At 51.3% G+C, this 24,635-nt stretch overlaps 1 protein-coding gene across 1 annotated transcript; it reads right to left on the reverse strand.

Moving 5' to 3' along the window:
- Positions 1 to 1,689: 1,689 nt before the first annotated feature.
- On the reverse strand, positions 1,690 to 15,632 carry CGAS (cyclic GMP-AMP synthase). The gene is made up of 5 exons (XM_029062847.2): positions 13,565 to 15,632; positions 7,854 to 8,076; positions 7,222 to 7,464; positions 4,248 to 4,350; positions 1,690 to 2,139 (listed from the first exon to the last, which is right to left on the reverse strand). Exons 1-5 carry the CDS (start codon positions 15,425 to 15,427, stop codon positions 1,791 to 1,793), a joined length of 2,781 nt encoding a protein of 926 aa, XP_028918680.1. The 5' UTR covers positions 15,428 to 15,632; the 3' UTR covers positions 1,690 to 1,790.
- Between the last annotated feature and the right edge of the window lie 9,003 nt (positions 15,633 to 24,635).

Here is a 24,635-nt window from a genome sequence, read left to right on the forward strand (position 1 = left end):
TTTCCTGAAAACGTTATCCAAGCTTGGCTTCACTGACTCTGTCCTCTTCTGGTTCTCTTCCTATTTCTCGGACCGTTCGTTCTTAGTCTCCGTCATGGGCTCCTCCTTTGCCTCCAACTCCGTAACTGTGGGTGTCCCTCAAGGTTCAGTTCTGGGTCCCCTTCCTTTCTCCATCTACACCTACTCCCTTGGAGAATTCATTTACTCGCGTGGCTTCAACTATCACCTCTACGTGGATGATACCCAACTGTACATTTCCAGACTTAACCTCTCTCCCTCTCGGCATTCTCACATTTCCTCCTGCCTTCAAGACATCTCTACTTAGATGTCCCAACTCTGCCTCTTCTCAGCTGTGTGACTGCGGGCAAGTCACTTCACTTCGCTGTGCCTCAGTTCCCTCATCTGCAAAATGGGGGTGAAGACTGTGAGCCTCACGTGGGACAACCTCATTCCCCTGTATCTACCCCAGCGCTTAGAACAGTGCTCTGCACGTAGTAAGCACTTAACAAACACCAGCATTATTATGTCCTCCTGTCACCTCAAACTTAACATGCCTAAAAGAGAATTTATCTTTCCAACCAAACCTCTGTCCTCCCCGACTTTCTCATCACCGTAAACAGTACCACCACCATCCTTCCTGTCTCATAAGCCTGTAATCTTGGCGTTATCCTTGCCTCCTCTCTCTCATTCAACCCACATATTCAATCCGTCACTAAATCCTCTTGGTCTCACCATGTTAATCCAATCACTTCTGCCTTGATTACTTTATCCGCCTCCTTGCTGCCCTCCTTGCCTCCTGTCTCTCCCCACTCCAGTCCATACTTCACTCTGCTGCCCAGATCATTTTTCTACAAAAACGTACAGGACGTTTCCCCACTCTTCAAGAAACTCCAGCGGCTGCCCATCTACCTCCGCATCGAACAGAAACTATTCAATATTAGCTTTAAAGCACTCAATCACCTTGCCCCTTCCTACTTTACTTCATTACTCTCCTACTACAACCCAGTCTGCAAACTTGGCTCCTCTAATGCTAACCTTCTCACTGCACCTCAATCTCATCCATCTCGCCGCCGTACCTCTGGCCAGAAAGCCCTCCCTCCTCAAATCCATTAGACAATTAGTCTTCCCACCCCCCCTCCCTTCAAAGCCACCTCCTCTAAGAGGCCTCCCCGACTAAGCCCTTCTGTCCTCTTCCCCCCACTCCCTTCTGCATCTCCTTAGCTTTCTCTCTTTATTCATCACTCCTACCAGCCCCACAGCACTCATGTACATATCTGTAATTTATTTATATTCATGTCTGCCTCCCCCTTCAGACTGTAAGCTTGTTGTGGGCAGCGAATGTGTCTGTTTATTGTTATATAGTATGCTCCCAAGTGCTTAGTACAGTGTTCTACACACAGTAAGCGCTCAATAGATACGAATGACTGACACATGTCCAACCTAGGGAGGAAGTGAAATGGCATTATCACCAATTCAGAATTTAAATTAATGAGGTGTTACTGCATATTGGATTTAATTGACTCATTACAAAGTACAGCCTTTATCAACACAATTGAGTTCCCCAAGTGCATTCTCCCGAAATCCAGCTTCACACTAAAGGGTCGCTGAGTAATTAAAAAAAAAAAAAATACATTCAGGTGACTTCCCGACCTATTTGAAGGTTCAAACAAATGAAAAAAAAAGTACAAGTTGAATTAAAATCAGATTGTTTAATGCTTCTAATTCCAATTACATTTGAACTTAATTGGTAGCGCTCACTTTAAATCTTTCCTCTTTCAAAGAGTGTGATTTCAATCATCAAACACAGGGAACATATTGTTTCTTTCAAATTCAATTTCTTTTATCAGACATTCTATACTAGTCTTGGCTATCTGGTCAGGACTGAAGAGATTGTATGTAGAAATAAAGAAGTGAATAAGTTGTCTCTTTCTAAGGCACTGAAGAAAATAAACAATACAGTTGTCAAAACATCTCTCCAGGTCACTTAACTGCCATTGGTCATCCTCTGGCTGAATGGCACACAGATTGAGGAAGGCCGTTTTGATATGGTAGGAACAGAATTTGTCCAACACAGTTTGAGCCTCAAACTTCTTTTTCAGCTTTTCAAGAAGATGCTTCATTAGTTTAAGGCATTCTTTCCTGGTGAATAAGGAACACTAAAGTTAATTGGAAATACCTCTTTCAGAGTTAATCTATAGTATTTATTGAGTATTGAGTATCCACTTTTTTCAGAGCGTTGTGCTAAATACTTGAAAGAATACAATGTAGTTAGTAGACATGATTCCTACTCTTAAGGAGTTCACCATTTAGAGGAGGCCGGCCTTAAAAATACAAAGTTGGGGAGGAAGGAAAAGGATTATATGTAGATGAGTTAATGCCTAGTAGGCCATGTAACAAGCTCTCATAATATCCTGGCTGGATTATTGTCAGCCTTCTCTCTGACCTCCCTTCCTCCTGTCTCTCCCAGCTCCACTCTATTCTTCATTCCGCTGCCCGGATCATGTTCCTGCAGAAACGCTCTGGGCATGTCACTCCCTTCCTCAAAAACCTCCAGTGGTTGCCCATCAACCTCCACATGAAACAAAAACTTCTCACTCTGGGCGTCAAGGCTCTCCATCACCTTGCCCCCTCCTACCTCTCCTCCCTTCTCTCTTTCTACTGCCCACCCCGCACGCTCCGCTCCTCTGCCGCTCACCTCCTCACTGTCCCCCGTTCACCCCTCTGGCCCACGTCCCACCGCTGAACTAGAATGACCTCCCTCCTCACCTCCGCCAAACTAACTCTCTTCCCTACTTCAAAGCCCTACTGAGAGCTCACCTCCTTTAAGAGGCCTTCCCAGACTGAGCTTCCCCCTTCCCCCTGCTCCCTCTGCTCCCTCTCTGCTCCCCTTCCTCCCTCTGCTCCCTCCCCCTTCCCCCTTTCACCTCCCCTCAGCTAACCCCCCTTTCCCCCTGCTCCTCCCCCCTCCCTTCCCCTCAGCACTGCGCTCATTTGTATATATTTTTATTACCCTATTTATTTTGTTAGTGAGGTGTACATCCCCTTGTTTCCATTTATCGTGATTATGTTGTCTTGTTTTTGTCCGTCTATCTCTTCCGATTAGACAATAAGCCCATCATTGGGCAGGGATTTCTCTTCTGTTGCCCAACTGTATATTCCAAGCGCTTAGTAAAGTGCTCTGCACATAGTAAGCGCTCAATAAATACTATTGAATGAATGAATGAATGAATGAATGAATGAATGAATGAATGAAGTACCAACTTCCCAGACCATTTTTGGACAGAAGTGCTGCCCGGCAGCATATAAATAATGAATATTAGAAACTAATTGGGGAAGACCTCCTAGAGGGGAGGTGATTTCAGAAAGGTTTTAATAAGAAGGAGATCTGTGATCTGATAAAGGGGAGGAAGGGCCAAGCGGGGAGTGAGCATGTGGTGGGCAGTGGGAGAGATGAGAATAAGGTACAGTGAGTGGACTGTAAGCTCACTGTGGGCCGGGAATGTGTTTACTGTTGTATTGTACTCCCCTAAGCGCTTAGTACAGTGCTCTGCATACAGTGCTCGATATGAATGAATTAATTAATGAATTAACTTGCATAACAGAGAGAAGAGGTTGGGGTGTAGTAGGAGGAGGGAGTGGAGTAGGAAGGAGGGAGCTACTGAATGCCTTTAAAGACAGTGGTCAGGAGTTTCTGCTTAATGCAGAGTGAAATGGGGAACCACTGGAGGTTCTTCTGTGGACAGATGTGTGCAAAACCATTTTTTTAGGCAGAAATGACCGGCAGCAGAGTGAAATATGACTATACAAGGGGAGAGACAGGCGTCAGAGACACCAGGGACGAGGCTGATAGAGTAGTCAAGCTGAGGACTGTATCAAGCGCTGAGATAGATACAAGATAATCAGGTTGGGCAGTCAGACCCTCTCCCAAATGGGGCCCATACACTTCAATTGGAAGGAGCACATACGTTTAATCCCCATCTTACAGATGAGGAAACTGAAGCACAGAGCAGTTGTGACCTGCCCAAGTTATACAGCAGGCAAGTGGCAAAACCAAGAATAAATAAAGCCAGACCCGAGCTCTTTCCACTAACCCCCACTGTGTTTTAAAGGAACGATCTCTGGATTCACAGCCCATTTGAGAGGAACTTATTTTATACAGTTTGCTCAGTTCAGAAAACATGTCTTTCTTAGATCGTTCCTGATATTGATCAAAGTTTAAAGAATAATCAATATGTACAGAAACTTACCTGCAACATTTCACTCCATTGGATTCACAGCATGTTTTAGAATGTCCATGATTACTTAGTATTTTCTTCTCAATGTGTGAAAAGGAAAGCCTCCATGTTTCTGCTGCATTAAGGAAGAAAAAACTTCAATCACTTCATTGAAAATATGTTTTCTATCCACACAGTGAGATGTTTAAACTTCCTCTAGAGTAAAATGTTATTCCAGAGTCTCACTAGGCAAAGTCCTACCTGCATCTTTTTAGAAAAGTTACCTGGACTGTGAGTCCTCGAGGAGCAGGGAACATGTCCAATTTATCTTGTATCTACGGCACTTCTTAGTAAAGGGTTTTGCACACAGTTGCTTCCCAATAAATACCACATTAACTATCCACCTTGCTTTTCTAAATTCACAGACCTCAAATGGAAATCTGGGGTGGCCCAATACCCCATTGCTTAGTACTGTATCTGACACAGAGTAAGCACTTAAATTCCACAGTTAACGTTTTCTACATCCTAGGACCTCTAAGCTTGTCTTATGTTAAGAATTTAAGTCATTCTAATTACAATTCTTCTAACCTCTTACAAAGTTTAGGGGTTTTTTTTTCTTTTTTGGTCCTATAGCAGGATGCTTGAATTGGATTACTTATTTAGTAGCTTAATGAGACTATGTTTTCAATCAATCAGTAGCATTTATAAGGCACCCAGGCATGCAGAACAGTGTATTAAGCACTTGGGAGAGTGTTACAGAAGAAAAACATGGTTTCTTTGCCCTCTAGGAAATTTACGTAATCTTCAGAGGCTGGCCTGCTCAGCTCTGACAAAAGAACTCCAATATGCTGGAATCAAACCCGTGCCTCGGTTTCTCTACTGCTAAAGAGGAAGTAGAATGTGGGGCTCTAGTAATTGCCCCGCAATTAGGAGATAATCAAAGTGGAGTGCTTTGTAATCATTGAAAGAGAGCTGCTTTAGGAGGCTGAGGTGTAAGTATTTTCAGAATGTAGACTGGAATCAGGACATCTCAGCATGGCTTACTGGAAAGAGCACAGGCTTGGGAGTCAGAGATCATGAGTTCTAATCGCTGCTCCGCCACTTATCGGCTGTGTGACTTTGGGCAAGTCACTTTAACTTCTCTGTGCCTCAGTTACCTCATCTGTAAAATGGGGATTATGACTGTAAGCTCCACGTGGAACATCCCGATTACCTTGCATCTATCCCAGTGCTTAGAAAAGTGCTTGGTACATAGTAAGCGCTTAGCAAATACCACCATTATTCTTCTTATTATTGCTTATTAGCTTATACTGCTTATATTGCTTATTTGTGCTTATTATTATTATTACCTCCAAAAGAAGAAGTAGCAAAGTAGTGCCCCAGCAATCATGAGAAGCAACATGGCCTAGTGGAAAGAGCATGAGCCCGGGATTCAGAGGACCTGGGTCCTAATCCCGGCTCTACCACGTCTGCTGTGTGACGCTGGGCAAGTCACTTAATTTCTCTATGCTTCGGTTACCTCATCTGTAAAATGGGCATTAAGACTGTAAGCCTCAGGTGACATAGGGACTGTGTCCAATCTGATTAGGTGGTATCTACCCCAGCGCTTAGTATAATGCCTGGCATATAGTAAGCACTTAACAAGTATCATTTAAAAAAAAAAATCTGCCTCAACTTCCAATCTTTTTCAGGAGCAAGGCTCGTCCTACTGCACTCTCAGCTTGCCCGGGGCCCTCAAGGAGCAGGAGCATAAGATGAGGAAGAAGCAGTAAGGATGAAGGAAAACCCTGAAATGCGCTCATTCAAGCAGGCGTACACAGGTTAGGTTTCTCTGGGCGGGTTTAGAGGCGGGACAAGACTGAAGACATTTAGTCTGATCAGCCATCTAATCCCGGCTCTGACATTTACCTGCTCGTGTGACCTTGGACAAGTCACTTAACTTCTCAGTGCCCCAGTTACCTCATCTGTAAAATGGGGTTTGAGGCTGTGAGCTCCATGTGGGGCAGGGATGTGTCCAACCTGATTATCTTGTATTGACTGTGAGCCCGCTTTTGGGCGGGGATTGTCTCTATCTGTTGCCGAATGGTACATTCCAAGCACTTAGTACAGTGCTCTGCACATAGTAAGCTCTCAATAAATATAATTGAATGAATGAATCAATGAACGACTTAGTGTAGTGCCTGGCACATAGAAAACACTTAAATACTGTTTATAAAAAAGTGGATATTGAGGCTCAGCGAGATTCATATTCATTCATTCATTCATTCAATAGTATTTATTGAGTGCTTACTAGGTGCAGAGCACTGTACTAAGCGCTCAGGATGCGATGTTCTCTTCTTCCTGCCACACGTGTGCCCTGACCCACATGCGCGGTGGCAGGGAATGGGAGTGGAAGGCCGAGGGGAGAGAAGCATGGGCCGGAGAGTCAGAAGGAACTGGGTTCTCATCCCGGCTCTGCCGCTTGTCTGCTCTGTGATCTTGGGCAAGTCACTTAACATCTCTGTACCTCAGTTCCCTCATCTGTAAAAGGGTATTAAAAGTGTGAGCTCCATGTGGAACACGGACTTAGTCCACCCTGATTATCTTGCATCTACCTCAGGGCTCAGTCCAGTGCCTGACACATAGTAAGCACTTAACAAATATCATAAAAATTGGGGAGGGGATTGAGTGAATTCTAATGCTCCCAACAGCATGGCAACTTTGCCAGGTAGAGCACCTGACACCCTAATACTGTGGCTCTAATTTAAAACATTGTCTTTTTAAATGGAAAACGGAACCCTCGCTTTCCATCTTTCTGACGTGCTAAAGACAAATGTAAATACAGTCTGTCCCAACAATATGCCCTCCTAAACAACCAATTTCTCTGGCATATTAACCAGCACGTCTTATAAGGCCAGGAGCCTGATCTGTTCCTTGTTCAACAGCGAGCACAACCGTTAGCGATTACACCTTCCTTCACAAAACATCCCTTTCAAATATATCTGAACGATTCTCACTTTGCAAATACCTCTGAAAATCCGTCCTTCCTTGGCATGCTTTGGTACAAGGTACACCGGTTCGTACTTTAACTCTTGCTTTACTTTGTTTCCCAGCCACTTCTCAATATTTAGGCCATTTCTTGTACTTAGGGGCCAGGAGCTTCTCAATTCCAAAGTCAAGATTAAATCCACGGATATTTCAGTAGGGCTTCGTATAAGAAGGGTTACTGCAGGACTTCCAGGTTTCTTTCTTTCCACAACAATGTCCATATCTATTTAAAGACAGATGAGACAAGGACAAGCTTTATGGAACCAATTCCTTTGGAAAACCTAAACATTTGTAAGAAGTTTTCGCAATTTAGAAGTCAGAGTATGATCAGAAATGTTGGGCTGTTGTATGCTTTGAAGTTATGTCACACATTACGCAACTGGAATTTTTCACAAAGTAGTTTGTCAATGCATCACCCTAGCAACTTAATCCAAGTAAGAGCGATATTTACATTTTTAAAACTGATGTAGAGAAATGTGCCTAACTCACCTGTAGACAGAGGTAAGTTAACGCTAAAGTGCGCAGGGCTGAAATGGTAAAATGGATATCGCCGGTGGTTACTGTTCATCTAAATAATGAAATCTCTAAGGAAATGGAATACTGAGGTCTTACCATTTATGTTTTTTACTTCTTTCTTAATGAGGTCCCTAAATTTTGAAAGTATTTTAGAAGCTGATAGTGTCTCATTATCCTCTAAAAAGTTATTCAGGGGGTTTTCTCGTAGAATTCTTTTAAACTTCACTCGATAGAAAGCACCACTGGAATCAACTTCTTCTAGTTTAACTCTGGGTAGTGGCAATTTGAGCATGATGTCAAACTCATTCGGAGCTGAAATCTATGGGATACATAAAAAAAGTACGGAAGGTGAAAACTGCTGAATGGAAAGGATAAACGTTAATCGGGCTAGAATCCAACCGTTAAAGCTCAGGGAAAAAAATTAACACCATAAAAAATAAACTCTTGGATCATGTCCGTATGGCCCTGCTCTAACACTAACAATTCAGTCCCAGAAGCACAGTCCCGGAAGTACAGGCACGAACAGGGCTAAAGTAAGTTCCTTGAAGCGAAAGCGTTCACGGCCCTAGTATTTTCAGTATCTTCCCCGCCCAGCAAGACCACTCCATGTCCACGGAGAGAAGCAGCGTGGCCTAAGGGATAGAGCAGGGGCCTGGGAGTCAGAAGGACCTAGGTTCTAATCGCAGCTCTGCCACCTGTCTGTGATGTGACCTTGGGCAAATCATTTCACTTCCCTGCACCTCAGTTATTTCATCTGTAAAATGGGTATCAGACTGTGAGCCCCATGTGGGACCTGGACTGGGTCCAACCTGAGTACAGTGCTATTGAATGAGTTTGTATCTATCTGAGCACTTAGGGCAGTGCCTGGTATGTAGTAAGCTCATAATAATAATAATAATAATAATAGTAATAATAACTGTGGTCTTTGTCAAGCACTTATTATGTGCCAGGCACTGTACTAAGCACCGGGGTAGACACAAGTCAATGGGGTTGGACCCAGTCCCTGTCCCACGTGGGGCTCACAGTCTCAAGTTAATGCGGGGTACATCCCCTCGATTCTATTTATCGTGATTATTTTGTCTTGTTTTTGTCCGTCTCCCCCAGTTAGACCGTGAGCCCGTCATTGGGCAGGGATTGTCTCTATCTGTTGCCGAACTGTACATTCCAAGCGCTTAGTACAGTGCTCTGCACATAGTAAGCACTCAATAAATAGTATTGAATGAATGAATTGAATCCCCATTTTACAGATGAGGTAATTGAGTCCCAGAGAAGTGGAGTGACTTGCCCAAGGTCACAAAGACGACAAGCGGCAGGGCCGGGATTAGAACCCACGACTTTCTGACACCCAGGCCAGTGCTCTATCCACTACACCATGCAGTCAGTCAAGGGAACAGTGGCCTGTACCGCCCAAACCCCAAGTTCTTGAGTTGGCCTCGAGGAACAAGGTACCGTGGACCTCCCTCGGCCCGCCTCACTTTCGGCTCGCTGGTGTGAACAGTCTTCGCAGGGGAAGCAGTGGGTGGGAACTCCTGGGAGAGAAAGCTACAACTGTCGCCATTTCCGAAGGACGTAGCCGTACCTCCCCCCTCCAACAGCCCTTTCCCTCTTCCTCCCCACGATGCTTATAAGCCTAATAAGGCTCTGAAGGTGGGGAGGGCAATACGATAAAGCTTTGAAGGTGGGGAGAGCGACTGTCTGACGGATAGGAAGGAGTTTCGGACCAGAGGCAGGTGGTGGGCAAGGAGTCGGCGGCAGAATACAAGAGATTGAGGTACAGCGAGTGGGCTGCCATTACAGGAGTGAAGTGGGCAGGATAGGTTGTATTAGGAAATCAGAGAGGTAGAGGTCGGAGGCGGCAAGGAGATGGAATGCTTTAACGCTAACGAAAATGAGTTTCTGCTTGGCGCGGAGGTGGATGGGCAAACACTGGAGGTTCTGAGGGAGTGGGAAACACGGACTGAATAGTTCTGTAGAAAAAGGATCTAGGCAGCAGTGAATGGGAAGTGGGAGGTCAGCAAGGAGGCTGACATAGTAATCAAGGCAGAGTAGGAAAAGTGCTTGAATTAACATGGTAGCAATTTAGATGGAGAGTAAAACAGTGGATTTTAGCCATGTTGTGAAAGCTGAGCTGACAGGACTTGGTGTCAGATTGACTACGTGGTAGAATATGAGGGTTGAATGGGAGAGAGCAGTTGAGGATAACGCCAAAGTTAGGGACTTGCGAGACAGAGAGGACGGAGGTGCTGTCTGTGAAGATGGGAAAGTCAAGGGCAGGACGGAGTTTGGGTATGAAGATACGGAGTTCGGTTTTAGACAGGTTAAGTTTGAGGGGATGGTGGGCCATCCGAGTACAGCTGTCCCGATAGCTGAGGAAATGCGAGACTGCGGAGAAGGAGAGATCGGGCCTGGCGATGTAGTTTGGGGAATCATCAGAGTAGAGATTGTAATTGAAGCCGTGGGAGCGAATGCATTCACCAAGGGACTGGGTGAAGATGGAGAACAAAAGAGGACCCAGGACTGAGCCTTGAGGGACTCCCAAAGTTAGAGGGTGGGAAGCAGAGGAGGAGCCCGTGCAAGAGTGTGAGAATGAGCAGCCAGAGAGAGGAAGAGAACTAGGTAAGGACAGGGTCCAGGAGGGTGGTTGGTGGTGTCAAAAGCAGCTGAGAGGTTGAGGAGGAGAAGGATTGATGGAGAAGAAGGATTTGGCAAAAAAGGAGATCACCGGTGACCTGTGAGAAGGTAGTTTCAGTTGAGAGAAGGGGATGGAAGCCAGATTGAAGGGGGTCAAGAAGAGAATTGGAGGAGAGGAAGCGGAGGCAGCGGGTAGAGACAACTCACTGGAGGAGTTGGGAGAGGAATCCAGCTCACACACTTCACTCTTCTAACGCCAACCTACTTAGCCTACCTCGATCTTCTCTCACACCATCGACCGCTTCCTTACACCCTCCCTTCTCCCTGGAACTCCCTCTCCGTAAATGGCGGTCCACCACTCTCCCCCCGAAAATGTGGATTTAATTCCTGTCATCCCTACTACTTAGAATGTGAGACCTGTGTGGGACAAGGACTGTGTCCAACCTGATTACCTTCCATCTACCCCACCATTTAGTACAATGCTTTTTGGGAAGCAGCAGGGCGCAGTAGATAAAGCCCGGGCCTAGGAGTCAAAAGGTAATGGGTTCTAATCCCACCTCCCCCTCTTGTCTGCTGGGTAGCCTTGGGCAAGTCACGTTCCTTCTCTGTGCCTCAGTTCCCTCATAGTAAGTGCTCAATAAATCCTATTGAATGAATGAATGAATGAATAAAATGGGGATTAAGACTGTGAGTCTTATAGAGGACAGGGGCTGTGTCCAATGTGATTACAATTATTAAGTGCTTAACAAATAGAATAATAATTATTATCTTCTTCAAATCTCCACTACTACTACGCATAAAAATAATGGTATTTGTTAAGCACTGACAACGTGCCAGGCATTGTGCTAAGCACTGGGGTGGATAGAAGCAGATTAGCTGGACACAGTCCCTGTCTAAAATCATATAAAATCAGTCCCTGTTCCTATATTAAAATCATAAAATGAGAAGCAGCGTGGCTCAGTGGAAAGAGCCCGGGCTTGGGAGTCAGAGGTCGTGGGTTCATATCCCGGCTCAGCCTCTTGTCAACAGCGGGACTTTGGGCTAGTCACTTCACTTCTCTGTGCCTCAGTGACCTCATCTGTAAAACGGGGATGAAGACAGTGAGCCCCATGTGGGACAACCTGATCACCTTGTATCCTCTCCAGCGCTTAGAATGGTGCTCGGCACATAGTAAGCGCTTAACAAACGCCATCATTATTATTATTACTACGTCATCTGTAAAATGGGGGTGAAGACTGTGAGCCCTATGAAGGACAACCTGATTCCCTTGTATCTACCCCAGTGCTTAGAACAGTGCTGGGCACAAAGTAAGCGCTTAACAAATACCAATATTATTATTATTATCATATCTCTTCCAGGAAGTCTTCCCTGAATAACCACCCATCTCCCCACTCGACCCTCCCTCTCTTCCACATCGCCTATACATTAGGATCCAAGCCCCGAGTATTTGGAGATTCCCCCGAAGTAATTACAGACAAATCACACTCTGCCGCCTCCGCTATCTCCAGTGTGTTTTTTGGGCGGTTCCTCCCCTTAGATTATAAACTCCTTGAACTCTTGAGGTCTAGAGGAGAGAGATTACAGACCTGGGAGTCAGAGGACCTGGCTTTCCGATCCTGGGGCAAGTCACTCGACTTCTCTGTGCCTCCGTCACCTCATCTGTCACATGGAGATGAAGCCTGGGAGCCCCTGGGAGCCCTGGACTGCGTCCAACCTGATTACCTTGTATCTGCCCCGAGGGGTTTAGTAGAGTACTGGCCATACAGTAAGGGCTTAACAAATACTATTAAAAAGAAAAACTCTTTGGGGACAGAGATGAGAAGCAGCGTGGCTTAAGTGGCAACAGCCCCGGCTTGGGAGTCAGAGGACGTGGGTTCTAATCCCGGCGCCGCCACTAGTCTGCTGCGTGACCTTGGGTAAGTCACTTCCCTTCCTCCGAGCTTCGGTTGCCTCATCTGCAAAATGGGGATTAGGGCACTTAGCCCCACGTGGGCCAGCCTGATTACCCTGGACCTACCCCAGCATTTAGAATGGTGCTTAGCACGTAGTAAGCGCTTACCACATGCCACAATAATAATAATGATAATAATAATCAACTCTCTTGTACCTGCCCCAAGCGTTTGGTACCGTGTTCAATAAATACGATTGACGGGCGGAGGTGTTACCTCCCAGCCCAGAAGCTTGTCCGGAGGGGAAGCAGGAGTCCGGACTGGGGGGGGGGGGGGGGGGGGGGGGAATTCGGCAATCTACCCCAGCTCTTTAGAACACTGCTTGGCACATAGTAAGCGCTTACCGAAGACCGTTATTATTGTTATTATCGTCAGCTGGGTGACTTTGGGCAAATCACTTCACTTCTCTGGGCCTCAGTGGCCTCCCCTGGAAAATGGGGATGAAGACTGTGAGCCCCACGTGGGACCACCTGATGACCTCCTATCTACCCCCAGCTCTTTAGAACAGTGCTTGGCACACAGTAAGCGCTTAACAAAGCCCATCATTATCATTATTATTGTCCGCCGGGTGACTTTGGGCAAATCACTTCACTTCTCTGGGCCTCAGTGGCCTCCCCTGGAAAATGGGGATGAAGACTGTGAGCCCCACGTGGGACCACCTGATGACCTCCTATCTACCCCAGCTCTTTAGAACAGTGCTTGGCACACAGTAAGCGCTTAACAAAGCCCATTATTATCATTATTATCATCCGCCGGGTGACTTTGGGCAAGTCACTTGACTTCCCCGTCCTCAGTAGCCTCCCCTGGAAAATGGGGATGAAGTCTGTGCGCCTCGCGTGGGACAATGTGATGACCTTCTATCTACCCCAGCTCTTTAGAACAGTGCTTGGCACATAGTAAGCGCTTAGCAAAGCCCATTATTATCACTATTATCGTCCGCCGGGTGACTTTGGGCAAGTCGCTTGACTTCTCCGGACCTCAGTGGCCTATGCTGGAAAAAGGGGATGAAGACTGTGAGCCCCATGTGGGACCGCCTGATGACCTCCTATCTACCCCACCTCTTTAGAACAGTGCTTGGCACATAGTAAGCGCTTAACAGAGCCCATTATTATCATTATTATCATCCGCCAGGTGACTTTGGGCAAGCGAATCGCCCTCATGATGATGCTGATGGCGATGATGGTTAAGGGGGGCCAGGCCGGTGCTGATTATTGTGTGGGGGCTGACCTTGAGGTGCTCGTAGTAGCTTCCCGCGCCCAGCTTTCGGAGGTGGCGGAAGGCGGGGTCCCAGGCGGGCAGGTCCCGGAGCAGGAGGTCGCACAGCCGGTTGACCCTCTCGGAGGCCACCCCCCGGGCCGCGCGACAGAGGCTCAGCGACTCCAGCACCGTCCGCAGCCGCGCCCGGGGGCAGGGCCCCAGGGTGCGGGGCCCGGGGGCGCCCCAAGATTCCCGGGAGGCTGCGGAGCCAGAGGCCTGGGGGGCACCGGCGGCGACCCTGCTCCGGGATGCGCTCGCACCATCCCGGGCTGCACCGGCGGTGCCCCGAGATGCGTTCACATCATCCCGAGCTGCGGTGCCCATGCCCTGGCCTGCGGTGGAGGTGCCCCGAGATGCGTCCACACCGTCCCGAGCTGCGCCGCCAGGGTCCCGGGCTGCGGCGGAGGTGCCCCGAGATGCGTTCGCCTCATCCCGAGCTGTGGTGGCCATGCCCCGGGCTGCGGTGGAGGTGCCCCGAGATACGTCCACACCGCCCCGAGCTGCGGTGCCAGGGTCCCGGGCTGCGGCGGAGGTGCCCCGAGATGCGTTCACACCGTCCCGAGCTGCGGTGCCAGGGTCCCGGGCTGTGGTGGAGGTACCCCGAGATGCGTTCACATCATCCCGAGCTGCGCCGCCAGGGTCCCGGGCTACGGTGGAGGTGCCCCACGATGCGTCCACACCGTCCTGAGCTGTGCCGCCAGGGCCCCGGGCTGCGGTGGAGGTGCCCCACGATGCGTTCCCAGCGTCCCGAGTTGCGCTGCCCCTCCTCCGGGCTGCACCGGCGGTGCCCCGGGATGCGTTAACAGTGTCCTGGGCTGCAGTGCCAGGGCCCCGGGTGGCGGCGGAGGTGCCCCATGATGCGTCCCCAGCACCCCGAGCTGAGCTGCCCCTCCTCCGGGCTGCAGTGGCGGTGCCCCACGATGCGTCCACACTGCCCTGAGCCGCGGTGCCAGGGTCCCGGGCTGCAGTGGCGGTGCCCCACGATGCGTCCCCACCGTCCGGAGCTGCGCTGCCCCTCCTCCGGGCTGCGGTGGAGGTGCCCCACGATGCGTCCCCAGCACCCCGAGCTGAGCTGCCTCTCCTCCGAGCTGCAGTGGCGGTGCCCCACGATGCGTCCACACTGCCCTGAGCCGCGGTGCCAGGGTCCCGGGCTGCAGTGGCGGTGCCCCACGATGCGTCCCCACCGTCCGGAGCTGCGCTGCCCCTCCTCCGGGCTGCGGTGGAGGTGCCCCACGATGCGTCCCCAGCACCCCGAGCTGAGCTGCCTCTCCTCCGAGCTGCAGTGGCGGTGCCCCACGATGCGTCCACACTGCCCTGAGCCGCGGTGCCAGGGTCCCGGGCTGCAGTGGCGGTGCCCCACGATGCGTCCCCACCGTCCGGAGCTGCGCTGCCCCTCCTCCGGGCTGCGGTGGAGGTGCCCCACGATGCGTCCCCAGCACCCCGAGCTGAGCTGCCTCTCCTCCGAGCTGCAGTGGCGGTGCCCCACGATGCGTCCACACTGCCCTGAGCCGCGGTGCCAGGGTCCCGGGCTGCAGTGGCGGTGCCCCACGATGCGTCCCCACCGTCCGGAGCTGCGCTGCCCCTCCTCCGGGCTGCGGTGGAGGTGCCCCACGATGCGTCCCCAGCACCCCGAGCTGAGCTGCCCCTCCTCCGGGCTGCAGTGGCGGTGCCCCACGATGCGTCCCCACTGCCCTGAGCTGCAGTGCCAGGGTCCCGGGCTGCAGTGGCGGTGCCCCGAGATGCGTTCACACCGTCCGGGGCTGCGCTGCCCCTCCTCCGGGCTGCGGCGGGCCGGGCCGGGGCGGTTTGATCCTTCCTCCCCCGGCAGTCCATGGCGAAGGCCGCGCCGCCGGCAGCTCCCCGGGAAAGAAAGAGGAACGGGCCTCGGGAAATGAAACCGACGCCAAGGGGCGGGAAGCCGGCAGCACAATCACCCGGCCAAAGGGGAAACCCGAACCCACCGCCCCCCGACTTGCATTCATTCGAGAGTATCTATGGAGCGCTTACTCTGGGCCGCGCACTGCACTGAGCGCCCGGAATGCGCAAATCGGTGACGGGGGGGGGGAAGGACCGGCCCAGGGGAAACGCGAATCGACCGCCCCCTTTCCTCCATTCAGCAATGTTGGTATTGGTTAAGCGCTTACTAGGTGCCGAGCACTGTTCTAAGCGCGGGGGTGGACACAGGGCAATCGGGGTGTCTCACGGGGGGGGGGGGGCAGGGGGGGGCTCACAGTCTTCATCCCCATTTTCCAGATGAGGTCACTGGGGCCCAGAGAAGTGAAGGGACTTGCCCACAGTCACACAGCTGACAAGCGGCAGAGCCGGGATTTGAACTCATGATCTCTGACTCCAAAGCCCGGGCTCTTTCCACTTGAGCGCTCACTAGGCGCGGAGCACTGTGCTGAGCGCTTGGAATGCACAAATCGGTAACAGATAGAGACAGTCCCTGCCCTCGGAAGGGCTCACAGTCTAATCTACCGCCCGCCCTTCACCTCTTCGCAGCGAAACCCTCTTAATAATAATAATAATGTGGGTATTTGTTAAGCGCTTACTATGTGCCGAGCACTGTTCTAAGCGCTGGGGTAGACACAGGGGAATCAGGTTGTCCCACGTGGGGCTCACAGTCTTAATCCCCATTTTACAGATGAGGTAACTGAGGCACCGAGAAGTGAAGTGACTTGCCAAAGTCACACAGCTGACAAGTGATAGAGGCGGGGTTCGAACCCATGACCTCTGACTCCAAAGCCCGTGCTCTTCCCACTGAGCCACGCTGCTTCTCTTCTCCCCTCTTTCCCTCTGCTCCTCCCCCTCTCCCTTCCCCTCCCTTCAGCACTGTGCATTTATATTTATATTTATTACCCTATTTATTTTGTTTAATGAGATGTACAGCACCCTGATTCTATTTAGTCGCTATCGCTTTAATGAGATGTTCTTCCCCTTGACTCTATTTATTGCCACTGTTCTCGTCCGCCTGTCTCCCCCGATTAGACTGGAAGCCCGTCCAAGGGCAGGGACTGTCTCTATCTGTTACCCATTTGTCCATTCCAAGCGCTTAGTCCAGTGCTCTGCACATAGTAAGCGCTTAACAAATACCAACAGTATCAGTCCAGTGCTCTGCACATTAGTAAGCGCTCAATAAATACTATGGAATGAATGAACAATCGGGGGAGACAGACGAGAACAATGGCAATAAATAGAGTCAAGGGGAAGAACATGAGTCAAGGGGAAGAACATCTCATTAAAACAATAGCGAATAAGCTGCCCCGCCACTGCTCCCTGGGAAAGCACCTTTTCTCCTCCCTTTCTTCCCTCTCCCTTCCCGAATTGCAATCATAGTGATGGGATTTCTAAGCGCTTACTAATAGTGTTGGTATTTGTTAAGCGCTTACTCTGTGCCCAGGGCTGGGGGAGATAATCAGGCTGTCCCACTTGGGATTCACAGTCTTCATCCCCATTTGACAGATGAGGCCCAGAGAAGTCAAGTGACTTACCCAAAGTCACCCAGCTGACAACAATAATAATAATAATAATGGCCCTTGGTTAAGCGCTTACTAATAGTGTTGGTATTTGTTAAGCGCTTACTCTGTGCCCAGTGCTGGGGGAGATAATCAGGCTGTCCCACTTGGGATTCACAGTCTTCATCCCCATTTGACAGATGAGGCCCGGAGAAGTCAAGTGACTTACCCAAAGTCACCCAGCTGACAATAATAATAATAATAATAATAATGGCCCTTGGTTAAGTGCTTGCTCTGTGCCGAGCACTGTTCTAAGCGCTGGGGGAGATACAGGGTCATCAGGTTGTCCCACGTGAGGCTCCCGGTCTTCATCCCCATTTGACAGATGATGATGATGATGATTTTGGTATTTGTTAAGCGCTTACTATGTGCCGAGCACTGTTCTAAGCGCTGGGGGAGATATGGGGTCATCAGGTTGTCCCACGTGAGGCTCACAGTCTTCATCCCCATTTGACAGATGATGATGTTGGTATTTGTTAAGCGCTTACTCTGGGCCGAGCACTGTTCTAAGCGCTGAGGGGGGATACGGGATCATCAGGTTGTCCCACGTGAGGGTCACGGTTTTCATCCCCCTTTTCCAGATGAGGTCACTGAGGCACCGAGAAGTGGAGCGACTTGCCCAAAGTCACCCAGCTGACAGGTGGCGGAGCAGGGATTAGAACCCATGACCTCTGACTCCCAAGCCCGGGTTCTTTCCACTGAGCCACGCTGCTTCTCTATTAGACGTTTGGGAACGTACAATCGAAAGAGGAGACGGTGCTCATCCCTCCAACCCCATCCAGGGGTGTACCGTCTAAATGGGGAGATACACAGATGCGAATTTCAAGCGCACGATAAATGGCACTGTGTTATTATGTTTTGCCAAGACTTGTAAATGGTAACTTTAGAGACCGCTACTAGATTAGGCTTGAAAAAAGGCCTCATCAGTTTATTCCTGTGCCTCGTGCTTCACAGAGAATATGGCATAACACGATCCAGAAAGAATCACTTTTATAAAGACGCTGGTTCGTTTGTAGAAGTTATTGTCACTTTTTATGCTTTAAAAGTTATAATAATAATGTTGGTATTTGTTAAGCGCTTACTATGTGCCGAGCACTGTTCTAAGCGCTGGGGTAGACACAGGGGAATCAGGATGTCATTCATTCATTCATTCATTCAATAGTATTTATTGAGCGCTTACTATGTGCAGAGCACTGTACTAAGCGCTTGGGATGAACAAGTCGGCAACAGATAGAGACAGTCCCTGCCGTTTGACGGGCTTACAGTCTAATCGGGGGAGATGGACAGACGAGAACAATGGCACTAAACAGCGTCAAGGGGAAGAACATCTCGTAAAAACAATGGCAACTAAATAGAATCGAGGCGATGTACAATTCATTAACAAAATAAATAGGGTAACGAAAATATATACAGTTGAGCGGACGAGTACAGTGCTGTGGGGATGGGAAGGGAGAGGTGGAGGAGCAGAGGGAAAAGGGGAAAATGAGGCTTTAGCTGCGGAGAGGTAAAGGGGGGATGGCAGAGGGAGTAGAGGGGGAAGAGGAGCTCAGTCTGGGAACGCCTCTTGGAGGAGGTGATTTTTAAGTAAGGTTTTGAAGAGGGAAAGAGAATCAGTTTGGCAGAGGTGAGGAGGGAGGGCGTTCCGGGACCGCGGGAGGACGTGACCCGGGGGTCGACGGCGGGATGGGCGAGACCGAGGGACGGCGAGGAGGTGGGCGGCAGAGGAGCGGAGCGTGCGGGGTGGGCGGTAGAAAGAGAGAAGGGAGGAGAGGTAGGAAGGGGCAAGGTGATGGAGAGCCTTGAAGCCTAGAGTGAGGAGTTTTTGTTTGGAGCGGAGATCGATAGGCAACCACTGGAGTTGTTTAAGAAGGGGAGTGACATGCCCAGATCGTTTCTGCAGGAAGATGAGCCGGGCAGCGGAGTGAAGAATAGACCGGAGCGGGGCGAGAGAGGAGGAAGGGAGGTCAGAGAGAAGGCTGACACAGTAGTCTAGCCGGGATATAACGAGAGCCCGTAATAGTAAGGTAGCCGTTTGGGTGGAGAGGAAAGGGCGGATCTTGGCGATATTGTAGAGGTGAAACCGGCAGGTCTTGGTAACGGATAGGATGTGTGGGGTGAACGAGAGGGACGAGTCAAGGATGACACCGAGATTGCGGGCCTGCGGGACGGGAAGGATGGTCGTGCCATCCACGGTGATGGAGAAGTCTGGGAGCGGACCGGGCTTGGGAGGGAAGATGAGGAGCTCAGTCTTGCTCATGTTGAGTTTTAGGTGGCGGGCCGACATCCAGGTGGAGACGTCCCGGAGGCAGGAGGAGATGCGAGCCTGAAGGGAGGGGGAGAGGACAGGGGCGGAGATGTAGATCTGCGTGTCATCTGCGTAGAGATGGTAGTCAAAGCCGTGAGAGCGGATGAGTTCACCGAGGGAGTGAGTGTAAATGGAGAGCAGAAGAGGGCCAAGAACTGACCCTTGAGGAACTCCAACAGTTAAAGGATGGGAGGGGGAGGAGGCTCCAGCGTAGGAGACCGAGAATGATCGGCCAGAGAGGTAAGAGGAGAACCAGGAGAGGACAGAGTCCGTGAAGCCAAGGTGAGATAAGGTATGGAGGAGGAGGGGATGGTCGACAGTGTCAAAGGCAGCAGAGAGGTCAAGGAGGATCAGAATGGAGTAGGAGCCATTGGATTTGGCAAGAAGGAGGTCATGGGTGACCTTAGAGAGAGCAGTCTCGGTAGAGTGGAGGGGACGGAAGCCAGACTGGAGGGGGTCTAGGAGAGAATGGGAGTTAAGGAATTCTAGGCACCGATTGTAGACGACTCGTTCTAAGATTTTGGAAAGGAAGGGTAGTAGGGAGATAGGACGATAACTGGAGGGGGAAGTGGGGTCGAGAGCGGGTTTTTTTAGGATGGGGGAGACGTGGGCATGTTTGAAGGCAGAGGGGAAGGAGCCCTTGGAGATTGAGTGGTTAAAAATAGAAGTTAAGGAAGGGAGGAGGGCAGGGGCGATGGTTTTAAGAAGGTGAGAGGGAATGGGGTCCGAGGCGCAGGCGGAGGGGGTGGCACTTGCAAGGAGGGAGGAGATCTCCTCTGAGGATACTGCAGGGAAGGATGGGAAAGTAGGGGAGGGGTTGTTGAGGGGGAGGGGAGAGGCGGAGGGGTGACTTTGGGGAGCTCAGACCTGATCGTGTTGATTTTCGTGAGGAAATAGGTGGCCAGATCATTAGGGGTGAGAGATGGGGGAGGGGGAGGAACAGGGGGCCTAAGGAGACAGTTAAAGGTCCGGAACAATCGGCGGGGGTGACGGGCATGGGTGTCGATGAGGGAGGAGAAGAAGCTTTGCCTGGCGGAGGAGAGGGCAGAGTTAAGGCAGGAAAGGATAAATTTGAAGTGTGTGAGGTCAGCTCGGTGCTCGGACTTTCGCCAGCAGCGCTCAGCAGCTCGAGCATAGGAGCGTAGGAGACGGACGGAGGAGGTGATCCAGGGCTGTGGGTTAGTGGAGCGAGAGCGGCGGAGGGAAAGGGGGGCGAGAGAGTCGAGATGAGTAGAGAGGGTGGAGTTGAGAGCGGAGACCTGATCGTCGAGAGTGGGAAGAGAGGACAGGGCGGCGAGGTGAGGCGAGATGCTATTGGAAAGACGGATGGGATCGAGAGAGCGGAGGTCTCTGTGGGGCAGTAGCGAAGATTTGCAGGGGGAGGGAGTGTGAGAGATGAGGCAGGTGAGAAGGTTATGGTCAGAGAGAGGGATTTCAGAGTTGGTGAGTGAGGAGATAGTGCAGCGGTAGGAGATGACGAGATCGAGGGTGTGACCGAGTCGGTGAGTGGGCGCGGTATGGTGGAGGAGGAGGTCGGCAGAGTCGAGGAGGGATAGCAGGCGGGCGGCAGAGGAGTCGTCGGGTACATCCGTATGGATGTTGAAGTCTCCAAGGATCAGAGTGGGCAGAGAGAAGGATAGGAGGAAGGTGAGAAAGGGGTCAAGGTGGTTGAAGAAGTCGGAGGTGGGACCGGGAGGGCGGTAGATGACGGCGACAAGTAACTGGAGTGGGTGGTAGAGGCGAATGATATGGGCTTCGAAGGAGGGGAAGGAGAGGGAGGGGGGAGGAGGGATAGTGCGGAAGCGGCATCGGGGCGAGAGGAGGAAGCCGACGCCTCCTCCCTTACCGGTGAGTCTGGGGGAGTGGGAGAAGGAGAGGCCTCCGCCGGAGAGAGCGGCGGCGGAGACCGTGTCTTCGGGAGAGAGCCACGTTTCCGAAAGGGCGAGGAGGAGGAGAGAGCGGGAGAGGAAAAGGTCATGGATGAAAGGTAGCTTGCCTGTAATAGAGCGGGGGTTCCAGAGGCCACACTTGAAAGTAGCTGTGGGTGCAAGGGGAGGAGGGGGGGAAGGGCGGGGGGAGGGGAGGGTTTGGATGGGAAGGAGGTGGCGGGGCCCTGGACGAGGAGAGGGGGATGAGGGGTGGCGGTGGGACAAGAGGACTGGGATGGGGCGTGGGTGGGGAAGAGAGAAGGGGGGAGGGGGTGAAGAGGGGGTTTGGTGGGGGGAAGAGTAGGGGGAGGGGGAAGAGGGGTAGCGCTGGTAAAGTGGGGTTCTAGGGCGGGAGAGAGGAGGGGGGGAGGAGACAGAGGAGAGAGCGGGAAAGAGCTGAGCGAGAGAGGGGAAGGGGAAGGGGAAGGGGAGGATAGGAAGGGGCGGGAGGAGGGACATGGAGAGGCCAGAGAGGTGGGTGGCAGCACTGACAACAATAAACAGTAATAAACGAAATCGGTAATATAGCAACATGATACAATATGATACAATACAGTGGTGCTAATATAGCAACATGATACAGTATGATACAATATAGTCGTGTTAATAAAAGGGGTGATGACCAGGGTCGGGGGTAGACTCGATTAAGGGGCGACCTGATCAAATTCAAAATCTGACAACAATAAACAATAAAAAGCGAGATCACAAATATAGCAACATGCTACAGTAAGGCACACTACAATAGTGTTAATAAGCAGGCGATGACCAGGGTCGGGGGACGAGCCGACCCTACCCGATCAGACTCCAAGTCAAGCAGCCAGCGGCCGAGAGAGTCCCAGAGCTCATGACCAAATAACCCTGTGGCGGCGGGGGGGCCCTGAGGTTGTCCGGGGTGGGTGGCGGCCGTAGGCGGCGGCTAAGGCAAGGTAACATGGTGAGAACAAGGACGTCGTCGCCCGGGGCGGGGGCGGGGGCGGGAGGGATGAATCACCTCAAGAGGGAAGAGGGAGTGAGGCCTTCCCAAAATGGCCGCCTCGGGCGGAGTCGGGGAGCGGTTGGGGAAAGTCCCTGTTCGGGCGGGTAAAGGTTTTCGGGAAGCAGCGGGGCTCAGCGGAAAGAGCCTGGGCTTCAGAGTCAGAGGTCATGAGTTCGACTCCCGGCTCTGCCATCTGTCAGCTGGGTGACTGTGGGCAAGTCACTTCACTTCTCTGTGCCTCAGTGACCTCATCTGGAAAATGGGGATTAACTGTGAGCCTCACCTGGGACAACCTGATGACCCTGTATCTCCCCCAGCGCTTAGAACAGACAGTGCTCTGCACATAGTAAGCGCTTAACAAATACCAACATTATTATTATTATTATTATTACCTCAGCTCCCCCTCCCTTCCACATCACCTCGACTCGCTCCCTTTGCTCTCGCCCATCTCCACCCTACAGCACTAATGTAGATATGTATAATTCTATTTATTTATACTGACGCCTGCTTACTTATTTTGAAGTCTGTCTTCCCCGTTCTAGACTGTAAGCTCGGTGTGGGCAGCAGTTAATAATGTTGGTATTTGTTAAGCGCTTACTATGTGCAGAGCACTGTTCTAAGCGCTGGAGTAAACACAGGGGAATCAGGTTGTCCCACGTGGGGCTCCCAGTCTTCATCCCCATTTTACAGATGAGGGAACTGAGGCACCGAGAAGTTAAGTGACTTGCCCACAGTCACACAGCTGACAAGTGGCAGAGCTGGGATTCGAACTCATGAGCCCTGACTCCAAAGCAGTTGTCTCTCTTTATTGCTGAATTGAACTTTCCAAGCGCTTAGTACAGTGCCCTGCACACGGTAAGTGCTAAGTCAATACCATTGAGACTAGACTGCAAACTCATTGTTGGCAAGGAACGGGTCTACCACCTCTGTTATATTGTACACTTCATTCATTCAATCGAATTTATTGAGCACTTACTGTGTGCAGGGCACTGTACTAAGCGCTTGGAAAGTTCAATTTGGCACTTCAAGCACTTAGCTCATTGCTGTAGACTGTAAGCTTGTCATGGGCAGGGTACGTGTCTTTTCATTCTATTGTAGTGTGCTCTCTCAATAATAATAATAATGTTGGTATGTGTTAAGCGCTTACTATGTGCAAAGCACTGTTCTAAGCGCTGGGGGGATACAAGGTGATCAGGTTGTCCCACGTGGGGCTCACAGTCTTCATCCCCATTTTACAGATGAGGGAACTGAGGCCCAGAGAAGTGAAGGGACTGGCCCACAGTCACAGAGCTGACAAGTGGCAGAGGGAGGATTCGAACCCATGACCTCTGACTCCCAAGCCCGGGCTCTTTCCGCTGAGCCACGCTGGCTATAGAGCAGCGCTTAGTGCGCATGCTCGCCCTGCCCCCGCCGTGCGGTATTTTGGCGGCGCTTAGTGCGCATGCTCCCCCTGCGCCCGCCGTGCCTATGGTAATAGAGAGGCGTTTGGTGCGCATGCTCGCCCTGCCGCCTCCGTGACGTCATCCACAGGGCGGTGCTTGGTGCGCATGCTCTCGCTGCGCCCCTGTGACAGATGGTAATAATGTCGGTATTTGTTAAACGCTATGTGCCAAGCACTGTTCTAAGCGCGGGGGGTGGGGGATACAAAGTGATCAGGTTGTCCCAGTGGGGCCCATAGTCTTAGTCCCCTTATACGGATGAGGGAACTGAGGCCCAGAGAAGTGATTTGCCCAACGTCACGCAGCTGACAGGGGGCGGAGCCGGCACTAGAACCCACCACCTCTGAGTCCCCAGCCCGGGCTCTTTCCGCTAAACCACGCTGCTTCTCTATGGCGGCGCTTGGTGCGCATGCTCCCCCTGCGCTTGCTGGGACGCATGGTAACGGGGTGGCGCTCAGTGCGCATGCGCCCCCGTGACGTATGGTAATATAGCGGCGCTTAGTGCGCATGCTCGCCCTGCTGTATAGTATTCTGGTGGCGTTTGGTGCGCATGCTCCCCCTGCCCCCTCTGGGCCATTTTCTGGCGGCGCTTGGTGCGCATGCTCCCCTGCACCCGCCGTGCGTATGGTAATAGGGAGGCGCCTTTTGCGCATGCTCCCCCCGCTCCTGCCGTGACGTATAGTGATAGGGAGGGGCTTGGTGCGCATGTTCCCCCTGCCGTGACGTACAGTGATACGGGGGCTCTTGGTGCGCATGCTCCCCCTGCCCCCTCTGGGCCGTATTCTGGCGGCGCCTGATGCGCATGCTCCCTCTGCGCCCGCCGTGCGTATGGTAATAGGGAGGCGCCTTGTGCGCATGCTCCCCCCGCTCCTGCCGTG

The sequence above is a fragment of the Ornithorhynchus anatinus genome, chromosome 1, assembly GCF_004115215.2.
Source record: "Ornithorhynchus anatinus isolate Pmale09 chromosome 1, mOrnAna1.pri.v4, whole genome shotgun sequence".
In the NCBI taxonomy this organism is placed as follows: domain Eukaryota; kingdom Metazoa; phylum Chordata; class Mammalia; order Monotremata; family Ornithorhynchidae; genus Ornithorhynchus; species Ornithorhynchus anatinus.

Coding starts and splice junctions, on each gene's coding strand:
- CGAS (XM_029062847.2), bottom strand. CDS start 15,427: ATGGACTGCCGGGGGAGGAAGGATCAAACCGCCCCGGCCCGGCCCGCC. Junction 7,465..7,853: donor AGAAGTAAAAAACATAAATG/GTAAGACCTCAG, acceptor GTCTTTAAATAG/ATATGGACATTGTTGTGGAA. Junction 4,351..7,221: donor GGAAGGACGGATTTTCAGAG/GTATTTGCAAAG, acceptor TCCTTAATGCAG/CAGAAACATGGAGGCTTTCC.